At 39.3% G+C, this 24,441-nt stretch overlaps 1 protein-coding gene across 1 annotated transcript in view; it reads right to left on the bottom strand.

The window, feature by feature from the left end:
* NCKAP5 (NCK associated protein 5) overlaps positions 1–24,441 on the bottom strand; it is a 906,569-nt gene that overhangs the window by 270,918 nt on the left and 611,210 nt on the right. Inside the window, exon 5 of the mRNA XM_052635984.1 lies at positions 9,955–10,042. Coding sequence (XP_052491944.1) covers positions 9,955–10,042 — 88 coding nt within the window. The remainder of the gene's footprint in view (positions 1–9,954; positions 10,043–24,441) is intronic.

Below are 24,441 nucleotides of genomic sequence, written 5' to 3'. Positions count from 1 at the left end.
CTTAGCTAATTAACTGCCGGAGCACTTACTGAAGTCAGTACGTCACTGAGAGAGTCAGTGAACGATGCAGTACAAGAGCCCATAACGCACTCTGAACTTCATCTCCATTTCCTCCTTTGCAAAATGAGGAAATAGGGGTGGTAGTCTGGGTGGGTTTTGAGATATCTCACTGGTCTCCAACACATCTGTGGACCAGATAAATCAAAATTACCCATCAGACTCATAAATAACCAAAAAAAGACAGACTGTTTTAAGTGTGAAGATAGAAGAAGTTGCCTACATAGCTGAATCTAAGGTTTCCTAAGGTGATCCGTATACTCAGCCAGGAAACAGAGACTGGAACTTTGCTCCTCCTGAGAACCACAAACAGAAGTTTTGTTTTGCATTTATGCATGTTCACAAAAACAAAATGAGATTATGATATAAGCTTGGAAATCCACACTTTAAATATAGGAGGAATATTGTTGCTTTGAAAAGCTTTCTTAGAAAGGAATCTTTTGTGATTATTTAATTTTTCAGCCCTAACTTTTCTTTCTAGTGCACTCAAATTTTTTATTTGCCTAAAGTACATTTAAGTAATTATAGGGAAAGAAGGTGAAGTTTAAAGCAAACAAAACAAAACAAAAATCCTATCCCTGATAAGAATAATCATTTATAAACATTTCTCCAAAGAAGAGATCCAGATGGCTAAAAGACACATGAAAAGATGCTCAATGTCACTAATTATTAGAGAAATGCAAAGTAAAATTACAGTGAGCTATCACCTCACACTGGTTAGAACAGACATCATCAAAAAAATCTATAAATTGTAAATGCTGGAGAGGGTGTGGAGAAAAAGGAGCCCTCCTACACTGCTGGTGGGAATGTAAACTGGTGAGGCCACTATGGAGAGTAGTATGGAGGTTCCTGAAAAAAGCTACAAGTAGAGTTACCGTATGATCCATTAATCCCACTCCTGGACATATACCTGGAGAACACCATAATTTGGAAAGATTCATGAACCTCAATGTTCATAGAGGCACTATTCACAATAGCCAAGACACAAAAGCAACCTAAATGTCCATCAAAGATGAATGGATAAAGAAGATGTGGTATGTATATACAAGACTTATTACTCAGCCACAAAAAGAAAACCATTTGCAGCAACAAGGAGGGACCTCGCCTAGGGTTACAATACTGAAGTATGTCAAAGAAAGGCAAATATCACTTATATGTGGAGTCTAAAAAAAAATGGTACAAATGAACTTATATACAAAACAGAAATACACCCAAAGACATAGAAAAAAAAATTATGGTCACCAAAAAGAGGAGGGAAAATAATCTCTGTGTGTGCATATGTGTGTGTGTATACACACACAGTCTTTTTCAGATTCTTTTTCCTTATAGATTATTACAAAATAATGAGTGTAGTTCTCTGTGCTATACAGTATAAGTTATTATTGATTGTCTATTTTATATATAGTAATGTGTATATGTTAATCACACACTCCCAATTTATCTCTCCCCTCCTCTTTTTGGTAACCATAAAACCTACTCACTTTGCTGTACACCTGAAACTAACACAACACTATAAATCAACTACACTTCAATTAAAAAATTCTAAATTATGAACTAATGTTAACTGCTAGGCAGGACTTGGGCTTCAGTGAGAAAGACCTCAGCCCGTGTCACATGCTTTCTGTGTACATAAAAGAATCTGGATATGTATTTGATGTTTGACAGATTTTAGAATGACTATAAAGATTTCCTTTCCCCAAGCATCAGCTGCTTCAGTTCAGTGCAGTTCAGTCGCTCAGTCGTGTCCGACTCTTTGCGACCCCATGAATCCCATCTAATTCTACTTTTTAAGGAACTATTTAAGGAAAAATTCATTTTGATTTTCAATTAGATCATTGAAAATGGAAATAACTGGGTTATCAGACAGTAATGCTTTAAACATAGGCTAAGGGATCAGTAACTGAGCTTAGACCCTCACTGGAAGAGAGGGAGCTGGGCTCAGATGCCACACAGCCCAGGGCTGTCCACAAAGACGTGCAGAGTAAAGGGGTGAAGAAAACTGGCTGTGGACCATCGCAACACTGCTGCTGTGCCGGGCCAAGGGCACCTCCTGATGAAGCTCCTGTGCCCCACCCTTGCGGCGACTTGCTCTGCTGCCGAGAGGGCACCAGGCCATTCAAGGGACAGAACCCTGGTGATGTGCAACTTTGGGCAGACGGTCTAACTGCTCTATGCCTCAGCTTCCTCTTTTGTAAAATGGAGACATTTCAAATGGTTCCTGTGAAAATTCAGTGAGCTCACACTGGTGAAATGACTGGACTGTGACCAGTACATAGCTGCTCAGCAGGTGTTAGAAGCAGGGGTGGCGGTGCTGTAGGTGTGTGCTTCGTGCTGCACTTTGTGTAGACCAGGTCTCACAGGACTGCACAGAAGCATCAAAATCTCAGAGTTCTAAGAGCAAGAAAAAACACACAAAAGCATTTTTCTGTGCTGAGTGTTGTTGCCCTGAGTCTGGCACATGTTTCACTTACTCTGCTTTATATATATATATGCGCCATTATTTACAGATTAAGAAACTGCTCATAAAACACTTGAACTTTCATCTTTTGAAACATCTGTCATATTGTGTTCATTCTGAGTCATCTGAATCTGCTGCAGTGGGACTGTGACTGCTGCCTTTAGACCAGACAGACTCTTCGGTCAGTTTGCCACCCTGTCCATCACTATTGCCCTTTGACAATAAACCAGGTGTATGATGCTACTGTGGTTTTTAAAACCAAGGCATTTTTGCCTTTGAATAGCAAACAAACACCACCTATTTCCTTACCAAAAGTGGGAAAATAGCCTGTAACTCCCCAGAGGACACATAATTGTTCTCATACCTGCTGCTGCTGCTGCTGCTAAGTCGCTTCAGTCGTGTCTGACTCTGTGCGACCCCATAGACGGCAGCCCACCAGGATCCCCCGTCCCTGGGATTCTCCAGGCAAGAACACTGGAGTGGGTTGCCATTTCCTTCTCCAGTGTATGAAAGTGAAAAGTGAAAGTGAAGTCGCTCAGTCGTGTCCAACTCTGTGTGACCCCATGGACTGTAGCCCACCAAGCTCCTCCACCCATGGGATTTTCCAGGCAAGAGTGCTGGAGTGGGGTGCCATTGTTCTCATACCTAGACCATTTTAAACATTTGTGTTTTTTGGCAGCTGTAGGTTTTTGGGTTTGTGATTATTAATCTAGTCCCAAACCTCTTCATTCACACATACACAATCTGAGGTCAAAAGTCCTGGCAGACTTTAGTGGCAGAAGCTGTACCCACACACAGGTCTCTTTCCACCCCTCATTTCTGTTTGCACTTATCTGTCCACTTTTTTCTTTCTAAATAAATGAGCTAATGTGGGTTCAAATGCATGTTGCATAGAGAGAAGAAGGGACAAGAAGAAATCTACAGCTAAATCTAGTTTTAGCTACAACAAAGCAACACAAAAGGTAGCTACAGACACAAGAGGACTCTAATGGGTAATGTATCATCAGGATTAAAGTTCCCTGTATCTTAGGTTGTCTAGGTTGAAATATTTTGACAGATGAAGCTGAAGGAGTAATGTCCTCTCAACGAACTGCTCCATTTCATTTATGCTTAATTGCCCTTGCTCATATTGAATCATGAATGTTTTATCTATTATGCTTCCTAACTACTCAACTAAATGAAACGGTTACAGAGGTTTCAAGAATACACTATATAACACAGAAGAAACCCCCAAATGCCTAGGAAAAAAAGAGTTGGAGAAAGAAACAGAAGAAGAGAGAAACGGAAGATGTTTCTCCTTTTCAGCCTCCTTTACAGAAAATCCTTTGGAGTCTTTTTTTTATTTTCCTGTAATGAAAGGAATCTGTCCAAGGTGCTAGGTATGTCACTTTCCCTCCGTATATTGATAATATTTCTCTCACTCATGGGCTTGTCTCTCCCACAAAAGAAATGTCAGGTGCAAATATTATATGGCTTATTAATTGATTTCATTTTCCTTTCACTGATTTTTTTGTATTTTGAGACAAGGATTTTGTGAGCAGGGAAGTCTGTGTCTGTTCCCTCCTGCACCATCTGATTATCTCACTGGTAACTTCTCAGTTTCATTCTATGTTTCTCACTTAGGAAAGCCTGAGATTTCTTTCTAGTTTTACCACTTAGCATTTACCGGAGTTCAATCAGGCTTCTTTGAGACTCATCCTTAAAAATGAGCAGGATAATCTCTCTTTAGAGACTGCTAAAATGAACAAATGAGACCCATTCTGTGTAAGCACTTTGACAACTGTAAAAGCACCAAACACATGTGTCCTGACAGTCACAGCTGTATTAAAATGCCAGGGATATAAGATGCTCTGTGCAAGGCAGGCTGTGGTGCACACGACTCTCGAGTCCATGACATCAGAGGCTAAAGGGAAAGGGAAACCGATTACTGAGAAGAAGTCCTAGGCAGGAGCAGAGTCTCCAGGGAGAGCAGAGCAGTAGGTGTGGTGGCATCTTCCTTTTTGTTCCCAGAACTCAAGCAGGCTGCCCTCTGGGCTCCTATCACAGAGTGGCACATATTCAATTATCTGCCTTTCCTCCCTAGTTTCCAGCATCCTGTAAGCTGAGCTTTCCAAGAGAAGGCATCTTTCTACCTCCAGCACTTAGCTTGCTGTCAGCTAGGTACCTCCAGCCTGCTAGATTAATGTGCTATTTAGTGTAGTAGACAGAATAATGTTCCCTCACTTAAATGTCCACATTCTACCAAACCTCAAAACCTGTGAATGTGCTTCCTTTACCTTCTATGGCAAAAGAAACTTTGCAAATGTGATTAAATTAAATATCTGGAGATAGGGGATTATCCTTGACTAGGGGGATGGGCCAGAAAAAGGAGACATGACAATGGAACCAGAGTTTGCAGTGATGTACTCTGAAGATGGAGGGAGAGGCCAAAAGCCAAAGAATGCTAGAAGCTGGAAAAAACAAGGAAATAATTCTGTCCTGAAACCTCCAGAAAGAATGTAGCCCTGCTGCTATTGTGATTTTAGACTCTGACCTGCAGAATTATAAGACAATACATTTGTGCAGTTTTAAGCCATTAAGTTTGCTACAGCAGCAACAGGAAACAATATACATAGTTGCAAATGTAAATAACTATATGAATGAAGGAGCAAGTAAATGAATGACTGGAGAGAGCTCTAGGCAGACAGTGGAAAGGCCTAGGTTCAAGTCCCATTTAGCAGAGTAACTTGGGCTCCATGATTTCATCCCTCCAGAATTTATCTGCATAAGGAGTTAAGGCCAAGGAGTCAGACCAGCTAGGGTTCAAATCCCTTCTAAGCTATTTCCAGCTGCATTTTGGGGCAAAAGCTCACCTCTGGGAGTCTATGTCCTCGTCTGTAAGGTGGGGATAGTGACAGTACTTCCTGCACGGTTGTTGTGGGGACTAAGCTACAATCCAGTCCACAGTCAATGGGACCCTGAACTAGGTCTATTTTAAACTGTGATCACATAAAAATGCTGTTTATGTCACTTGATGCTCAAACCTTGAAATTATGCAAATTCTCCAAATTAAAAAAAAAAAGTCAGGAAGTGCACAGTGACAAAGCTGGTGAAACCACTGATAGCCACAGGCAGGTCTGTCTTAGCTGGAGAACAAAAACGACCACTGATTTCCAGCAGGTCTAGATGAAATTATACAAGCTCTATATGATACAAGTAACCAACTCTGAGAAGTCTTCAGGAACATGCCCCTTGAATGAACCAGGACCACCTTTCAATGCATGCCAGCAGTTAGCAGGGGTCTGGAACCTAGAAAGCTATTACCCTACTGTTACTATATTAACTCAAAGACAAAAGCCTCAAGACAAACACTTCAACGATGGAAAATAAAATCCACTTCAGCCTTCCTGTGGACCTCAGCTCTGCATGGGCCTCTAATTCATGTCAGAGAAATCTTACTGTTGGAAAATTTGAGTCAGGTGTGCCAATAACCCTTCATATTATGAAACAATAAATTTCCCAGCTCTTACCCCACAGAATATGATCTCAGAGAGTGTTAACTATGCAGTCCACTGGTTTCATCACATATACCTTGCACAACTGGTTTCACTACTGTTCCCATATTTAGAACACTGTGATGACGGAGGTGACAGGGATCTCCGTGGGACTCAGGGCCACCCTTCTCTGTTCTCATGTTCTGAATCCCCAGAGGGTAAAGTTGTGCCTAATTCACAATAAAAACTCAATAAATAACTGTTCAATCTGCAAATGACCTTTATGGTTCATGTAACCCAAATTCCTCTCCCATTTTCCTGATAGTAAACCTAAGGCCAATGAGAGCAATAGCTGAAAAATCCCTTCCGTGGAGCATGAATTCATGTTAGTAACTGTCTCCTCCCTAGAGAGGAGAGTTGACTTCCCAAATCTAACAGACTAGACTATTAAGAGGAAACAGGTTTTTTGTTGTTTTGGGGGTTTTTTTTTGAGTTTGGAGTAGAGAAATGTTTATTGTAGGCCAATGCAAGGAGATGGGTGCTCAGTCGTGTCTGACACTTTCACCCCAGGGACTGTGGCCCACCAGGCTCCTCTGTCCATGATGATTCTCCAGTTAAGAATACTGGAGTGGGTTGCCATGCCCTCCTCAAGGGGATCTTCCCGACCCAGGGATTGAACCCAGGTCTCCTGCATTGCAGGCGGATTCTTTACCAGCTGAGCTACCTGCCTTAAAACCCCCAAATTCCCGCAAAGCTTTCAGCAAAGCCCTTTTCTAGGAAAGGTGAGGGAGGGGCGTGGGTAGTTGTTGCAAACTTCTTGGTGTCAGAACCTCTGTTCTTGAGGTCAGGTCATGGTCAGGTAATGATGTTCCTGTAAACCTCCACCAAGTAAGATTATTTCCTGTTCTGACAAGAACAGGCAAGGACCTGAGGCACAACTTTCACCCTCCGAGGTCCAGGTCCTGGCTGAGAGGAGGTGGATCTCAGCTGGTTCCCTAGGGCCACATACCCAGACCCTGCCCAGCTGTTGTTGCTGAGGGCGCCAGGGGTTCAGGACCCAGCTGGTCCTCAGACTCCTCAGATGGCACAGGCCATGTACCAAAGACTGAGCCCCAGGCAGACTCCCATTGATATCAGGTCACAAGAGGTGGGGATGGGGGAGAGATTCACCAGCAACTCAAGGGCCGGGCAACCTTGGCCAGAGCTCTGGGGCCCGGCAGGACACAACCCCCAGCCTGTTCCCTGTGCCTCGCCTTCTCCCCAGCTCACCTGCCGGCCTGAGGCCTCCTACTTCACTCTCCTAAGGACAACCCCTCCATCGACTATTGGCCGAAAAGCCTGGGTATTCTCCTTAAAATTGAGAAGCATCAACAAAAAGGGGGAATCATAACAGAGCGGGACAGTGCACAGCCCTTAGCAGGCAGCCATTGCCGGGTGCCATTACCACACAACACATTACCAGGCAATGGTTACCAGTTACCCTGAGACCACTAATGCCAGAAAGTTACAGCGAGGTTAGAGGGCCCGCTCAACGATTCATCAGCGCCACAGTGGGCCCTGCCTCCAAGTAGCAACTCTCAAAGAGGAAATAGCTTTTAAAACACATTTTTAGAAGTCTCTGTTTTTCTAAGAAGCTTCTGGTTTCATAAAATGAATTCTGATGATAAGTGTCTATACCACAGACTTGGCTGATGGGTGGTAAAGAGATAAGCAAAGAATGATTAAAAGAAAATAAGAACTTGGATGAAACAGAGCCACATTGAGGACACAGGAAAAAGCATAGAAGGAATGCTGAGTTACTTAGTTCTAATTGAAGCCAAGTATTACCAGGGGGCAGAGAATATGATTCTTTAAGGTTAAACAGAACCATTTAATGCAGAGTCAATCTGGGTTTTTTGGGTTTTTTTAACTTATACTTCAATTTTCTGCCAAAGAAGATATTACTACTAGGAAAGATTCAGACCTAGAAGCACTTAAAACCGTATCCTAACTGCAGGCGACCACACACTAAGGAAAAGCTGGGTATGCCTTCCCCACGTGAAGATGACCTCAAGAAGAATCTCAACCTTTTCCCTAGAAACAGATTTTAGTGGTTTTTCTACTGTCTTTATGGAGCTAACTTTAATCTCTTCTGAGTTAACTTCAGTCAACACCCCACATTGTTTTCACTGAGATGGAAAACAGCTGTCTCCGGTGTCAAATTGTAGACCTGTAGATGTCTCAAGAGTCAGTGATTTAGGACGCAGACTTCGGGCCTTGCCCGGTAGCTCAGCTGTAAAGAAACAGACTGTAAGTGGCAAAGAAATGGTAGGTTTGATCCCTGAGTTGGAAAGATGCCCTGGAGAAGGAAACAGCAAACCCACTCCAGTATTCTTGCCTGGAAAATACCACACACAGAGGGCCAGTGCGCTACAGTCCCTTGGGTCACAAAGAGTCAGACATTACTTAGAGAGTAAACACACACATAGACTTCTTAACTCTAACTTTACCTAGATTTCTTCACTTTATATGATACTGTGACTTTTATTATCAGATTCCTCTCAATATTGTCATCATAAGTTGGGTTGTAGAGTCCAGAACCTGTGAATTCAGGGAAGCTAGTGTGAAATGACCATTTACCAGCTGGGTTCCTTTCTTTGCCTCTCCAAACCCACTTGCTTTTTTAGCTAGCCAAAACCTGGGGCCACCCAATGATCATCTTAAACTTTAGCCCATTCCCTTGACTTTTTTAGCTTTTAAAAGCTCTCTATGCACAGTTGTGCAATGGATATTGGGTGTTTATTTGTGATTTTAAGGGCTTTTCAATAAAAGTCTTCCATTGATCTAGATAGAATGCCTGGGCCTCTTTCTGCTATCAGACTCTTCTCATTTGTGTGGCCAACTTGGGTCATGCTCAGATTAGATGCCCAGCTTCCTGGCCTGGTCACCTTGCTAGTGTTTTCTGTTCTATGTTAAAGATTTATTTATTTTTGGCTATGCTGGGTCTTCACTGCTGCGCACTGGCTTTCTCTAATTGTGGAGAGCAGGGCCTGCTTTCTAGTCACAGTGCAAGGGCTTCTCATTGAGGTGGTTTCTCCTGTTGTAGAGCACGGGCTTTAGGCACTCAAGTTTCAGCAGTTGTGGTGCATGGGCTCAGTAGCTATAGCTCGTAGGCTCTAGAGCTCTAGGTTCAGTAGATGGGGCGCAGAGACATGGTTGGCATGCAGCATGTGGCATTTTCCAGAAGCAGGGGTCAAATCCATGCCTCCCACATTGGCAGGTGGCTTCTTAACCAATTGACCACCAGGAAAGCCCCTCATGTAACTAGTGCTAAAGCACTGGGGGATAAGGGTTATCAAAAGGTAACAACTTGTTAGTCTACTGACCACTGGCTCTCTTTGGATGTCTATAGAGTTAATGTGGCCTGAGGTGCAAGGCCACACACATAAGCGGAGCAGACAGGCATAACCTTCAGAGATCTTCAGCATCCTGGGATCATCTTCCTCTCCAGGAGTCTGTCATGCACACTCACACCACTGCCCCTTTATGTAGGCTTCCCTCTGCCTGGAATGTTCTTTCTCTTGTTTCTCTATTCCTCAGGCCCACTTTATGTGTGAGAGCACTGAGAAGTGTTCCTTACCTCCCTGAACAGGAAGAATTACTCCCTCCCCTTTATTCCCAGATACTTCTTTTACAGCCCTGGTCAGAATTCTGTAATACTTCTTTAGGTCTCTCTGCATCACTATAAACTTACTTTTTGCACTCTCATACAACTAAATCTATGATTCTTTTTCACAAAGTACAAGGAATGAATGAATGAAGTAAATGTGTACAGGATTCCTCAAACAGAGGTAAGTGGGGTGGCTCTCAGCCCTGGGGGCAGATCGTCCTTTCTTATTTATCTCCAGGTAAGAATGGACAGAGAGAGAGAAATCTGAGCAATACAAGCTGACCGGTACCCAGCCCAGAGTAAGACATGTAGTGTACCTGATAGACCATTATATTAACAGTTTCTTCTTTTTTCTGTTCTGGAGGTCCTTGACTCTGTAGTAAATTTCGTACTGTTTCTTCCATTCTGAAAAATGAACAAACAAAAATAAATAGATGGATAAATAAATAATTTAAGAAATGTTTCCTATTAACATGGGTCTTATTCAGGTAGTAGAAATCATTCTTTAGTAAATGATTCCCTAAGCTTAAAGCCTAGAAATCTCTCTTCTCTCCTCTCTCCTTCATCCCCTGTATTAAGAATCTGTCATAAGTCCTCTACGATCATTTTGCAGAATGGCCCTGGCTTCTCTCTCTTTTTGTTTACCATTCAGGTCTCTATCCTTGGACTCTCATGTCTGTACTATTGCAAACATCTTCCAACATCCCTCTTCACTTTCAATTTGACACAATGTCACTCCAGTAATCTTTCTGAAATACTCTCTTGATTTTTTAAAAATCAATTTTCAGAGTCGACAAATCCTACATGAATGCATTTTCACCATTAATATACTGTTACATCTTTCCACGGTGATCTTTCTATGTCAGCACACAAAGATCTACTTTATTCTTTTCAACTACCTCCTAATATTCCGTAGTGTGAATGTGCCATAAATTTTTTAAACATTCCTCTGCTGATGGAATTTAAACTGCTGCAAAATTTTTGCTATTTCAATTAATACATTTACAAATACATCTTAATGCACATTTATGAATATTTCTATAGGTCACATTATACCACATATTGTATGCCATAATCTTATTAAGTACCCACATCACAGTACCCCTTTCCAGTACCTCCTCCCTCAAGCCTAAAAGAGAAGAGTAAAACACACACACTCATTTCCATTTCCAGACAACTACTTTCTGGAATGCCAACAGCCTGTCATCTTCTCATGGGCCATCCATCTTTCAAAATCCACCTCAAGTTTCACTTCCTAAGAGACTTCTTATTAGTACCCTACCTGTATGAATTCTTACAGCCCTACAGTCATTCTTTCATTTTAAAATTCTCCATTTTAATCCTCAAAGACTTCATGTATGCATGCTCTGTCCTCTGAAGTAAATTACAATATTTTGTATAGAACCACGTCATATATTCTTAATTTATCCTTCAATTCTGGATAAAGTAAACACTCAGAAGACAATATTATGTGAATCTCTGATTGATTCATTTTTTTTTTAATATTAAATGCTTACTCTGTAACCAGCAATGAAAATGTATATTCAAACTGTATTCAAATGGCTTTGTCCTTGGGATTTTATCTGTGAGGATTCATGGACCAGAATTCTGAGAGCGGGCCGCCTGAATGAAACACACTGAACATAGTGCTCTTGTGCCCAGAGCCTGAGTCGGTTTTCTCTTCAAGTCCCATCCTGAAGCATGTATTCTACTGACTCAGTATGATCCTAGTTCAGAAGAGTTGTAGGGAGAAGCAGACTAAGCCCTCTCTCTCTCTCGGGCATCTAGCAAGACAAATTAGGGGCTGTAGGGGCCTATGAATTCCTGGAAGTCGCAAGACCCTTACAGTAACCAAGGTAGTGTGGTTGAGAAAGCCAGCTTCTCATATGGTGCATCATTACTTAACAGCAGAGAAAAGACACTGCACATGAACTGGGCTAATCCAAACCTGGGTTATAATTGGGGAAATTCTGCCTTCTCAGGGAGTGGAACCATTATCCTTTCAGGATTTGGAGAAGATAGTGGACACTGATTATGAGTATGCAGAGAATGATTTTTTTTGCACATTTACACAAGCCACCTCTTCATGACTCCATCTAGGAAAACAAAATACGTTCCCAATAGTTTCACATATCTCATTTTATTAACGGTGATTAGTAGTACTTAAAGCTTGTCAAAGAACTCTCTCATCTATTAATCATTATAATGCACTTTTGGCTCAGTAGGTAGAGTCTGCCTGCAATGCAGGAGATGCAAGTTTGATCCCTGGATCAAACCGGGGCTGGAAAGATCCCCTGAAGGAAGATACAGCAACCCACTCCAGTATTCTTGCCTGGAGAATCTCATGGACAGCGAAGCCTTACAGGCTATAGTACATGGGGTCACAAGGAGTCAGACATGAATGAGCATATGGCAGCGACAATGCACTTTTTAAAATATCATTATTCCTCTGTGGTAGATGATAAAGCTGAGGCCCAGAAAGGTTAAGTGGCTTACTTACACGATCACGGTTAGTTGGATAAGGAGTTAGGATTAAACTATTTTCATGACTGTAAAAACAGCATCCTTTTCCCACTAGGCTTTATTCACATTCAAGGAAATGATTTTAAATGAAGTAGAGTCTTAACTCCTAATTAGGAGTTATTTGTGAACACCTATTAGCTGCTAAACCCAAGAAAGCACAAATATTATTTCTGACCTGTGGAGAGGTTAGAAAGACCTGGTAGAAAAGACAAAGTAAGTTTGTGAAGAAGTTACAAATTCTGAAATAGTAAGTGATTTTAACACTTTCAAATTTCATTTTATAGAAACAGAAACAACCTCTTTAATGGTAGTAGATTTTCCATGATATTTGCTAAACCTATCAGAAACAAGAAAAGTAGGGATTCACTGGTGGTTCAGCAGCTAAGACTGAGTTCCCAAAGCAGGGAGCCTGGGTTTAATCCCTGGTCAGGGAACTAGATCCCACATGCCACAACTGGAAGAACCTGCATGCTGCTAGGAAGACTGAAGATCCTACATGCTGCAACTAAGACAAAGCATAGCAAAATAAATAAATATAAACATTTTAAGTAGGAAAAAAGAGAAGGGTAATGATAATGTTAATAACTTGTCCAAGATCACTCAGCAGAGACTAGGCTCTCATCTCCTAAATATTAATCTACTCTTTTCCTACCTTAGCAAAGAGACTGAAAGTCTCTCTCACGTCAATCCTTACTTTAATCATTTATATAAAAATTTGGCTTAATTATGGCCCAATAGTTAAAACTCAGTTAAAATAAAATCTTGTCTTTGTCATAAATAAATTAGAATACAATTCTGTTTCAGTGCATATCTTGCTGAATTATCTCTTCTGTATAATTAAAAGTTCTATGCATGAGTTGCTGGATCAAAAAGAAAAACATTTATTCACCTTCTCCCCTTTCTTCTTGACTTCACAGTTTAAAAAATAAGAAAGAAAAAAGAGGGCATGGACAGAAAATCGTTAAAACAGAATCTCAAGCAGCCTAGACCCACAGTAACACTATGAACACTTTTCTGGCACAAATTCATGATTAATTAAAACCAGTTATATATCCAAGCTACAGCTTGGAATAGAGTTGTAGGGACTCAGCTTAATTCTTGATTAAAAAAAATAAAGTTGTCTCATCTTTTCACAACCTTTATGAATCTGGTGACAGAGAAATATTTTGAACCTGATAAGAATATACCATTATTTATTCCCTAATGACATTTTTTAAAAAGATTATCATTTAGTAAACTCCCTTATTTTAAAAATCAAAGACTGTGAAGCACCATCCATTGTAGTGTAATGTCCAGTGACACTTTATTTTATTATTTTGATAGCTGGTGTATGAGTCTAGTATGCACACAGAACAATTACACTATCCACTTTCCAAATGTGAACTAAAAATAATTCAATTCCTTTTTCCAGGTCAGGCATGGGCAGAGTTTTCCTGCTTGTAAGTTGCTGATTTGTTGAACATATCATTAAACACTAACCTTAATTAATATCTTCTAGTTCTGTTTTTTTCCCCACTTTTGTCTAACCTTAGATTAAATCCTTTCATCCTCTAAGTATGGGTCAAGTAACTATCATAACTAAAAATTGTCTAGGCTAAAATTATACTTGGTGAGATGTAATAAATTTTAATACATATTAAGTGAACTATTTTTTAAAAGTTAAGTCCTATACACATCAGACAAATAAACTAAATTCATATGCAAACAATATATTTTAGATAACATAGATAAAAATGTAAGAATTGTATTTAATTAAAAACAGATTCCATGTTTTACAGTATATATCACTTAATTACCACCACCACTATAGTATTTTCTCTAGGGGAAGAAAAAAAAGGTTTTGCTTAAAAGGGGCACAAACTTAAAAGTCAGAAAAAAAGGACATTAAAAAAGAATTCATGAGAATAACAATTCAAAACCACCTAAGAGCTGGATCAGTGAGAATTTGAAACAAAATCTCCCCGTGCCCAGGGATCGACCTTTGTCACAGAGCCCCCTTTTAAAGAGCACATGACTGGGGAATTGTCATTGGATCTGCTTCCTTATAGAGACAGTCTCCCTGCACAACAAACGAAGATTCTTCTGCAAGTAAATGTTCAAAGATAATGGTTTCCTGAATCTCCTCAAGGCAGGAAACAACCTAATAATGTCACAATCAGAGAATATGATTTGAGCCCTAAAGAACTTCATTCATTCAATAATGAAAGGACTATTAGGAAACAGGATCCCAGGGCACTCTGGGAGCAATTTATTCTAACAGCAGGTAAAGGAAAGTGAACTCGTCCACACTCCTTTCTTTCTCCCCAAATCCTGCCCTCTCTTTTGCTTACTAACATTCTGGGAACTGATCAGACCATTAGACTGAAGTGTTCTTTTGTGACTCTTGTGATCAAATATTCAGTTTAGTATGTCATTTTTGACAGAAATGGAACAAAATGAACACAAAAACAAGAAGTCACTCTCCCCAAATCAAATTAGTAACTCATAGGCTCTTTAAACCAAAAGCTGATCATGCTTTTTGTTTTTAAGAAATATACTTTAACTTGTATATTTGCTAATGAGTCACATAAAATTAAATCACTAATATAATGTTTCAATAGTCCCTCATATATTCTTATGTGAGAGGCTTCAAGATCATAACCCACCCACTTCTGATAAATGCATGCCATATTCTCTTCACCTACAGTGTGAAGTTTGTCCAGAGCTGCTGCTGGGACTTGCAAATTGCTTCTCCCTATGTTTTACTGACTCCCAATCCTCTCATTTTGAGAAAGTTTATCAGTTTAAGCAAGGATACCTCCATGATTGAATTTCATTTTAAGACAAGAAGAAAGGGACTGTGGTTCAAACAGAAAGAAGGCTGAAGGACCTGGGGCAGGGCAGCACCTCTCCTTCTCCTGGAGCCTCCCCCTTATAAAAACATGCCACATGACCCCATTTGGAGAACAGCGACCATCCAGCCAGGTCAAAGGCCATAAGGGGACAAGCATCCTTCTCACATCTGCCAGAGAAAAGAGAAATGCTTGCAAGAAAGTCTTTCATTGGATGCCTATTAGCAGGGTTAAAAAGTTTAAGCATACTACCACTAGGGTATTCAGACATAATACAATTCATTTATTTTGTATTTAACCAAACATCTTTTTCTTGAGCCCCCACATGCTGACTAGCATTAAATTTTGTCTCAAATCTTACTTCAAACCCTAGACCTAGTCTAACATGATGGATTTTTTTTAATATAAATTTATTTATTTTAATTGGAGGTTAATTACTTTACAATGTTGTATTGGTTTTGCCATACATCAACATGAATCTGCCACAGGTATACACGTGTTCCCAATCCTGAACCCCCCCTCCCTCCTCCCTCCCCGTACCATCCCTCTGGGTCATCCCAGTGCACCAGCCCCAAGCATCCAGTATTATGCATCGAACCTGGACTGGTGATTCTCTTCATATATGATACTATACATGTTTCAATGCCATTCTCCCAAATCATCCCACCCTCTCCCTCTCCCACAGAGTCCAAAAGACTGTTCTATACATCTGTGTCTCTTTTGCTATCTCGCATTCAGAGTTATCGTTACCATCTTTCTAAATTTCATATATATGTGTTAGTATGCTGTATTGGTGTTTTTCTTTCTGGCTTACTTCACTCTGTATAATAGGCTCCAGTTTCATTCACCTCATTAGAACTGTCACATGTATTCTTTTTAATGGCTGAGTAATACTCCATTGTGTATATGTACCATATTCATCTGCTGATGGACATCTATGTCCTGGCTGTTATAAACAGTGCTGTGATGAACATTGGGGTACATCTGTTTCATTCAATTCTGGTTTCCTCGGTGTGTATGCCCAGCAGTGGGATTGCTGGGTCATAAGGCAGTTCTATTTCCAGATTTTTAAGGTATCTCCACACTGTTCTCCATAGTGGCTGTATTAGTTTGCATTCCCACCAACAGTGTAAGAGGGTTCCCTTTTCTCCACACCCTCTCCAGCATTTATTGCTTGTAAACTTTTGGATCACAGCCATCCTGACTGGCGTGAAATGGTACCTCATTGTGGTTTAAATTTTAAAATCCATTCAGAAGCAAGTGTCCATCAACAAGAGAATATATAAACAACTGTATGACAGACATACCTTGATTAGATAGTTTCTGGGTTCAGTTATAGACCACTGCAATAAAGTAAATATTGCAATAAAAACTCTCACAAATGGTTTCCTATTACATATAAAAGTTATGTTTATTCTACATTGTAGCCTATTAAATGTACAACAGCATTATAGCTACAAAACCAGGTATATACCTTAACTAAAAATACTTTATTATTAACAAGGAAAAAAGCTATCATCTGATCATGCAGGGTTGACATAAGCCTTCAAAATGTAGTATTTGGGAAGCATTACACAAAAGAATGAAACACAATAAAACAAAATATGCCTGTATATATTTCCTACATTGGAAGACTATTCAGCAATCAAAGGGAATAAGCTGATAACATGCAGTATTGAAGACTCTCAAAAACATTAGGCTGAGAGAAAGAAGGCACACAAAAGACTAAATACTATATGATTTCATTTATATGTAACTTCAACAGGGAAAATTAATTTAAGATGTAAAATTTAATAACAGTGATTGTCAAGAAAGGGCAGGGGAGGGGCAAGGACTGACTGGTAAGGAACACAAGGAACTTCCTGGGATGATGCTAATGTTCTATTTCTCTCTAGGGGTTTCAATGGATTGCACAAACATAAGCATTTGTTGGAATTCATCCAATGCTACATTTAAGATTTGTGTATATCATTATACATAAATTTTACCCCAAACAAAAAACACAGAGTAAACAAATATGGAACTCTAATTAGCAATATACATGCCCATATCTACATAATTTGGGCCAAAATATATCAATGCCTGAAATTTACTATGAAATGCTTTAATGATTAGATGATGGATGGAGAGAGAGATGGATACATGGCTAGATATAGAGTAGAGCAAGTTCAGTAAAAGTGAATGGCAGAATCTAGTTGGTGGGTTTACAGTGTTTGCTATAAAATGCATTCAACTTTTTCTGTATTTAAATTTTTTTCATAATAAATTATTGACAAAGTTTTAATTGTATTTAAATGTAGACCATTTATCTCTTGGATAGAAATATAGAAGAGAGGCAACTGCTTTTCTTCTACAAATGGTTGCTAGGTATATGCAGGTCTGGCTGTGTGGATCTCAGTCTCTCCAGAGAAAGGAGATTTGGGTGTGTTGTCACCTTACACTTGGAGAGAAGTCACTTGTCTTCAGATTTGTTGCTGGCCCCTCTGCTTCCATGTGTAGGTCCTGAGGCTATTGCCAGTCTGTCTGTTCTATTTGATTAGAGCCTGGAGGTCTCTCTGGCACTCTGACCTTCACTTAGCTTCTGCTTGCTACACTGTTCTGAATCTTGGCCACTTTTAGTGAGTGTGCTGACCTAGCGGTTTGTCTCCAGACACTGCTATAGGCGTGCCCTGGACCTGCCGCAGCAGGCCCCATGGGTCTCTCGGCAGCCTTGAAACCACACAGAATCTGAAGAAAGCCTGGAAAGGTAAAGCCCAGGATCTCCTCTGTACCTAAGCCTAGTGGACCACCAAGTGGATAGTCTTCTTTCCATAAGGAGAAGCCTTACCTTCGTGCTTTCTTCACACTCTGGGCTCCTCTCCATCATAGCCTCATAGCATCTTATTAATAAGCTCTGAGTTCCTTAAGGTCAGTGACTGTCTTATTTATCTCTGACAACTAACCATAGCTAGTGTTACTGAGTCAGTGTTCAATAAGTTCCTTTTTAAGTGAATGAACAAATGAATCTAATAGTTCTTCTACTCATTCGTTCCCTGGCTCCTTAGATTGTCATTGCCCTACAGACCTATATCTAGATCTAACTGGTCAGAGAGAAGTCATAACAAGTGAGAGGTACCCACAAGACTAAATGGGCTGTGACTCATGGGGCTAAGATGCAGGGCTCCTGGTCATTGGTAAAACAAACCAAACATCTCTCAGAAATAACTCCCCGCTCTTTCTGTCAAATTTAATATGCAGTCCACAGTTCATATGCTTCATCTGCAACTAATTAGCTTAGATAGTTAGAATATTATCCTAATGAGGCCAGGGTTTGCGATTCAGTCCCTAGCCTGGACACCCTTTTTCACCTGGCCAACTAATCTCTGCTAAGAAAGCCCAGTGTCCCACTGCTAAAGGAGAAAGGATCGGAGAATTATATTAATAAAGAACATATTTTGTATGGTCTGCCAAATTGTTTGCAAATCATTTGCTTTTAAATTTCTTTTTCCCATTCTACTTCCATTGTTTTCCTCAACAACCCACCCTACCTCTCCATTTTAATTGCAGTGAAAAGCTTTCCTCACGGTCAGGAGTGAGAGGAAGAGCTGACTAATTTTCAGTTTCAAGATGAAACTGTTCATGTGGAAACTCTGCTGGTTTAGAACTGGGTTCTGCTCAAGTATACCAACTTGTTTCCTTACCAAATAAGCTTCCTCACTTAGAAGCTAGCACATCTAAGCATGTAAGCAGGGAGAATTCCCAGGTCAGCTGTGACTCTGATGTTCTTAACCCAGTCTTTCCTTATCCTGGTTTTAATAGTTAGGAAGACTAAATCTATGTCGACAATAACTAAAGACAGCACAGAAACTGAAATTTACTCTGGTTAAATGTGGGAGAGATAGGATTTCTTCTTTCTGTCCTAGATGATATATATTTTTAATTCAGCACAAATTTTGCCAGAATAATACTGTTGCCCAGAAACCACAGTGCTCTTAATTCACTCATGGGGACATAGCACCATCTATAAACAGATCGAAAGGTGCTAGTCTAATTTGAATTACTGCATCATATTCACTCCAGGGCCATCTGTATGTGAGCAGAAAGCAACATAAATTTCCTCATGGGCAGGCTTATCCTGATCTTTCATGGAGAGCTCACTGTGTGGAGAGAGGCAGATTTTAAGAAGGCAAGGAAGCAAGGATATGCATTCAGGGGAAAAACCCTCATTTTTCACATCGAGTTGAAGGGAATGTCCTGAATGTTAACAAGCAAATCTCAAGTGTCTTTGCACAACAGAGGCAGAACACAAAACTGCATTTATGGATTCATGTGTTTGTAGAGTTTGCACTAATCCAGAGATATAGAATCCTGTGTGTACTGGTGAATGCCAGAAAGAAGTGTATCTCACTAGTTCTCACTGTCCTGAAGGCAGGGTTGGTGATGTTTCCCAAGAATCCACAAGAGGTCTACAAAATGGGTTACTTCTATCTGTGGAGCCTGGTTTTTAATTAATGCAGTGATTATTAATATGATTAGCTTCATTAATACAAAATAATTAACAGTTAATACAGTCCCCCATGTCCAATCTCAAAAGCTTGTCTCCTTTTTATTTTTTTTATTTTTTTACTTTATTTTACTTTACAATACTGTATTGGTTTTGCCATACATTGACATGAATCCACCACAGGTGTACATGTATTCCCAAGAAGAAGATATAACAATTATAAATATATATGCACCCAATATAGGAGCACCGCAATATGTAAGACAAATGCTAACAAGCATGAAAGGGGAAATCAACAATAACACAATAATAGTGGGAGACTTTAATACCCCACTCACACCTATGGACAGATCAACTAAACAGAAAATCAACAAAGAAACACAAACTTTAAATGACACATTAGATCAGTTAGACCTAATTGATATCTATAGGACATTTCACCCCAAAACAATGAATTTCACCTTTTTCTTAAGTATTCATGGAACATTCTCCAGGATAGATCACATCCTGGGCCATAAATCTAAACTTGATAAATTCAAAAAAATTGAAATCATTCCAAGCATCTTTTCTGACCATAATACATTAAGATTAGATCTCAATTACAGGAGAAAAACTATTAAAAATTCCAACATACGGAGGTTGAACAACACACTTCTGAATAACCAACAAATCACAGAAGAAATCAAAACAGAATCAAAAATATGCATAGAAACTAATGAAAATGAAAACACAACAACCCAAAACCTGTGGGACACTATAAAAGCAGTGCTAACAGGAAAGTTCATAGCAATACAGGCATACCTCAAGAAACAAGAAAAAAGTCAAATAAATAACCTAACTCTACAACTAAAGCAACTAGAAAAGGAAGAATTGGAGAACCCCAGAGTTAGTAGAAGGAAAGAAATCTTAAAAATTAGGGCAGAAATAAATGCAAAAGAAACAAAAGAGCCCATAGCAAAAATCAACAAAGCCAAAAGCTGGTTCTTTGAAAGGATAAATAAAATTGACAAACCATTAGCCAGACTCATCAAGAAGCAAAGAGAGAAAAATCAATAAAATTAGAAATGAAAATGGAGAGATCACAACAGACAACACAGAAATACAAAGGATCATAAGAGACTACTATCAGCAGTTGTATGCCAATAAAATGGACAACGTAGAAGAAATGGACAAATTCTTAGAAAAGTACAATTTTCCAAACCTGAACCAGGAAGAAATAGAAAATCTTAACAGACCCATCACAAGCACAGAAATTGAAACTGTAATCAGAAATCTTCCAGCAAACAAAAGCCCAGGTCCAGACGGCTTCACAGCTGAATTCTACCAAAAATTTCGAGAAGAGCTAACACCTATCCTACTCAAACTCTTCCAGAAAATTGCAGAGGAAGGTAAACTTCCAAACTCATTCTATGAGGCCACCATCACCCTAATACCAAAACCTGACAAAGATACTACAAAAAAAGAAAACTACAGGCCAATATCACTGATGAACATAGATGCAAAAATCCTCAACAAAATTCTAGCAATCAGAATCCAACAACACATTAAAAAGATCATACACCATGACCAAGTGGGCTTTATCCCAGGGATGCAAGCATTCTTCAATATCCGCAAATCAATCAATGTAATTCACCACATTAACAAATTGAAAAATAAAAGCCATATGATTATCTCAATAGATGCAGAGAAGGCCTTTGACAAAATTCAACATCCATTTATGATAAAAACTCTCCAGAAAGCAGGAATAGAAGGAACATACCTCAACATAATAAAAGCTATATATGACAAACCCACAGCAAACATTATCCTCAATGGTGAAAAATTGAAAGCATTTCCCCTAAAGTCAGGAACAAGACAAGGGTGCCCACTTTCACTGCTACTATTCAACATAGTTCTGGAAGTTTTGGCCACAGCAATCAGAGCAGAAAAAGAAATAAAAGGAATCCAAATTGGAAAAGAAGAAGTAAAACTTTCACTGTTTGCAGATGACATGATCCTCTACATGGAAAACCCTAAAGACTACACCAGAAAATTACTAGAGCTCATCAATGAATATAGTAAAGTTGCAGGATGTAAAATCAACACACAGAAATCCCTTGCATTCCTATACACTAATAATGAGAAAGTAGAAAAAGAAATTAAGGAAACAATTTCATTCACCATTGCAACAAAAAGAATAAAATACTTAGGAATATATCTACCTAAAGAAACTAAAGACCTATATATAGAAAACTATAAAACACTGATGAAAGAAATCAAAGAGGACACTAATAGATGGAGAAATATACCATGTTCATGGATCGGAAGAATCAATAGAGTGAAAATGAGTATATTACCCAAAGCAACTTACAAATTCAATGCAATCCCTATCAAGCTACCAGCCATATTTTTCACAGAACTAGAACAAATCATTTCAAGATTTGTATGGAAATACAAAAAACCTCGAATAGCCAAAGCAATCTTGCGAAGGAAGAATGGAACTGGAGGAATCAACCTGCCTGACTTCAGGCTCTACTACAAAGCCACAGTCATCAAGACAGTATGATACTGGCACAAAGACAGAAATATAGACCCATGGAACAAAATAGAAAGCCCACAGATAAATCCACACACATATGGACACCTTATCTTTGACAAAGGAGGCAAGAATATACAATGGAGTAAAGTCAATCTCTTTAACAAGTGGTGTTGGGAAAACTGGTCAACCACTTGTAAAAGAATGAAACTAGATCACTTTCTAACACCGCACACAAAAATAAACTCAAAATGGATTAAAGATCTAAATGTAAGACCAGAAACTATAAAACTCCTAGAGGAGAATATAGGCAAAACACTCTCCGACATAAATCACAGCAGGATCCTCTATGATCCACCTCCCAGAATACTGGAAATAAAAGCAAAAATAAACAAATGGGATCTAATTAAAATTAAAAGCTTCTGCACAACAAAGGAAAATATAAGCAAGGTGAAAAGACAGCCTTCTGAATGGAGAAAATAATAGCAAATGAAGCAACTGACAAACAACTAATCTCAAAAATATACAAGCAACTTATGCAGCTCAATTCCAGAAAAATAAATGACCCAATCAAAAAATGGGCCAAAGAACTAAATAGACATTTCTCCAAAGAAGACATATGGATGGCTAACAAACACATGAAAAGATGCTCAACATCACTCATTATTAGAGAAATGCAAATCAAAACCACAATGAGGTACCACTTCACACCAGTCAGAATGTCTGCGATCCAAAAATCTGCAAGCAATAAATGCTGGAGAGGGTGTGAAGAAAAGGGAACCCTCCTACACTGTTGGTGGGAATGCAAACTAGTACAGCCACTTTGGAGAACAGTGTGGAGATTCCTTAAAAAATTGCAAATAGAACTCCCTTATGACCCAGCAATCCCACTGCTGGGCATACACACCAAGGAAACCAGAATTGAAAGAGACAGATGTACCCCAATGTTCATCGCAGCACTGTTTATAATAGCCAGGACATGGAAACAACCTAGATGTCCACCAGCAGATGAATGGATAAGAAAGCTGTGGTACATATACACAATGGAGTATTACTCAGCCGTTAAAAAGAATACATTTGAATCAGTTCTGATGAGATGGATGAAACTGGAGCTGCTTATACAGAGTGAAGTAAGCCAGAAAGAAAAACACCAATACAGTCTCCTTTTTAAAAAAAAACTTTTTATTTTGTACTGAGGTATAGCTGATTAACAATGCTGTGAAAGTTTCAAGTGGACAGCAAAGGGACTCAGGGACACATACACATGAATCTATACTCCCCGAAACTCTCCTCCCATCCAGGCTGCCACATAACAGTGAGTGGAGTTTCCTGTACTATACAATAGGACCTTGTTGGTTATCCATTTTAAGTATAGCTATGTGTACATGTTCATTCCAAACTCCTTAACTATCCCTTCCCCCATCCTTGCCTCCCTGGTAACCATAAATCCATTCTCTAAGTGTGAATCTCTTTCTGTTTGTAAGTTAGTTTTGTCTCTTTAACTTCTAAATCTACCCTTATGATGTGTTCTAATAGAATTCCTCAAAATAGTGAATTTCCACAAATACACTCAGATTTACTTGGTTTTTCTAAGATTTTGTTTTCTTGAGTAGTCTGAAGAATGAATATTCTTTGAGTTTGACACTGCCCAAAAAGAACTTTGAATTAGCAAGACTACTTTTAATATAAATGGATTATTTAGCACTAGTGGTACCCAACCTACCTGGCCAATGAAGGAGATTTAAGAGACATGAGTCTGATCCCTGGGTTGGGAAGATCTCCTGAAGGAGGGCAAGGGAATCCAGTCCAGTATTCTAGCCTGGTGAACACCATGGACAGAGGAGCCTGGCAGGCCACAGTCCATAGGGTTGCAAAGAGTCGGACATGACTGAAGTGACTTCACACAGCACGGCAACACATATTATTTAGGGTACAAATCTTTATAGCTCAGTAGCCAAAGGTTAGGGAAACTTTGAAGATAACAGACATTTCTATTTGTAATCGATCCTCACTGTTTATTCTTATTGGCTGCTGATAATAGGAATAAAATAATGTATCATGAGGATACATATTAAATTGTAAGTAGAGGCTATTCTCTTTTAGAATATTAACTAGTTGGAGCATCATTTTCCCCATTTCTTAAAATGAGACTTTACCTTGGTCAAGAAAACAATGAAATGTGGACTCAGTCATCAAGATTTCTTTCTTGATTTGCACCATGCTTTTGAAAGCCGAAATCTAGTAATGTAAGGATGTCAGGTACTCAAAATGAGGCCCTCCATATGTTTATAATTTTTTCCACAGTTGTGACTGGCTCCTCACAAGATGGTTAAGACCCCCAAGAATTCACCACACACTCTGTTTTATCATGCTTCAAAACCTATTTGGGATTTGACCCAGAAAAAAATGAAGAATTGAATGAGATGATTAGACTTGCTTCTCATTGGGAAAT

This window comes from Budorcas taxicolor, chromosome 2 (genome assembly GCF_023091745.1).
Source record: "Budorcas taxicolor isolate Tak-1 chromosome 2, Takin1.1, whole genome shotgun sequence".
Taxonomy (NCBI): Eukaryota; Metazoa; Chordata; class Mammalia; order Artiodactyla; family Bovidae; genus Budorcas; species Budorcas taxicolor.
Note: the sequence above shows the minus strand (reverse complement) of the source record. Positions and strands in the feature narration are given on the sequence as shown.